The sequence below is a fragment of the Hippocampus comes genome, unplaced genomic scaffold (genome assembly GCF_001891065.2).
Source record: "Hippocampus comes isolate QL1 unplaced genomic scaffold, H_comes_QL1_v1.1 scaffold144, whole genome shotgun sequence".
NCBI classification, from domain to species: Eukaryota; Metazoa; Chordata; class Actinopteri; order Syngnathiformes; family Syngnathidae; genus Hippocampus; species Hippocampus comes.
In genome coordinates, this window is record NW_017805782.1 from 436,405 (window position 1) to 437,822 (window position 1,418).

The following is a 1,418-nucleotide window of genomic DNA, read 5'->3' on the forward strand; positions in this document are numbered from 1 at the left end:
CGGCTGCCCGCGTCCGCCAGGGACGACGACGACGGGCTGGACGGCTCCGTTTTCACGTAGGAACCGCAGCTGGACGACAGGTGGCGCTCCTCCGAGGGCATCCGACTCAGCAGACTGGACGGCGGAGACAAAAAAAAAAAAACAAAACCAAAAATGTCACACGTCTCCTACTGTCAAAAACTGCGACGGGCACGCGCCCGTGTACAACACGGGACCCTGGTCTGGACGAGCTGGCCCCCCCAAGGTTTAGATTCGCTCAACGCATTCCCATTGTTAGACGTGTTCAAACAAGACGTGGGAACTTTTTTCCAGTCTTAACCCTTGACCCCGTTATTTGACAACATGAAACAACAAGAAAATGTGTGTGTCTCCCCGCAAAGTCAAACACACCCCTCGCTCGCCCACGACGAACCCGGCGTTTCGACTTCAGCCGTCATTGGGAAGTAAAAAGGGGGGGGGGGGGCTCGTGAGGGACAGTTAGCAAATTGATTTCATAAATAAACAAGAGACGGCCATCGATCGATCCCCCTCTGGTCTTAGTTTGCATTTCAATGAGCGCCCGGAAGCATAACCTTCAAACGTCTGCCGCGTCTTCGCCGCCGCCGCCATCAGCGACGTTACGAGAAAAAAAAAAAAAATTCCTGAATGGGCGAAAGACAAAGTTGCATCATTCACTGGTTGGAGTGTGATCTGGTTTTGAATCGGCCATTCCACACTTGAGGTTTCGCACTTGCGAACAAAGCGGCCATTTTGAAAAGAAAAGAAATTCCTCAGATAGGGGAGCAAAATGTCAGAATGTTATCGGCGAATGCAGTGGTCCTGTCATGCGGAAAATTTTAAAAAATAGCAATTTATTTTTTTATTTATTTTTTTTAGCACGATCTTGTCCTCGTTTTGTTCAGCAGACGAACGTCAAGACATTGACTAACGATGAAATATTTCTCCTGGAGTAGAACAAGATCCTACCTCATATTTTGGCAGCCTAGAAAGTTCAAAAAATTCTTCTCTAAGCCTGAAAAACGTTTCGCAAGTGAGTAAGATGTATTTTTTTTGTTCCCGTCGCTTGCTGTTATTCAGTTCACCAAGCTCCACAAACACGTACGCAAATGTTGAGCGAAGCAAGCGCCAATGGCGACGCGGAGCGCGCACGAAGTCAACGTGACGATCGGCGATGCGCTTCCCGTGCGAGAGCCATCAAAATAGGCAAACTCATCGGAGGCGCGGGGGGGTCCCGTGGGAGGTCGAAGGTCGGAGGCGCTCGTCGACGCAGACGGCGGCGGATGCTTTTGATGCTCGCGCTATTTATGTCATCGGCCTGCAAAGTCAGCAAATGGTGACAACGACGAATACTTCGGAAGGGAAAAAAAAAAACGAACAAACAAAAACGATTGGAAATAATCCGACATGATCTTTGTGTT

At 49.2% G+C, this 1,418-nt stretch overlaps 1 protein-coding gene across 1 annotated transcript in view; it reads right to left on the bottom strand.

Annotated features, from left to right (window-relative positions):
* The window catches only part of LOC109524802 (steroid hormone receptor ERR2-like), a 12,251-nt gene that overhangs the window by 6,670 nt on the left and 4,163 nt on the right, over positions 1-1,418 (bottom strand). The window contains 1 exon segment of the mRNA XM_019884905.1: positions 2-114. Coding sequence (XP_019740464.1) covers positions 2-114 — 113 coding nt within the window.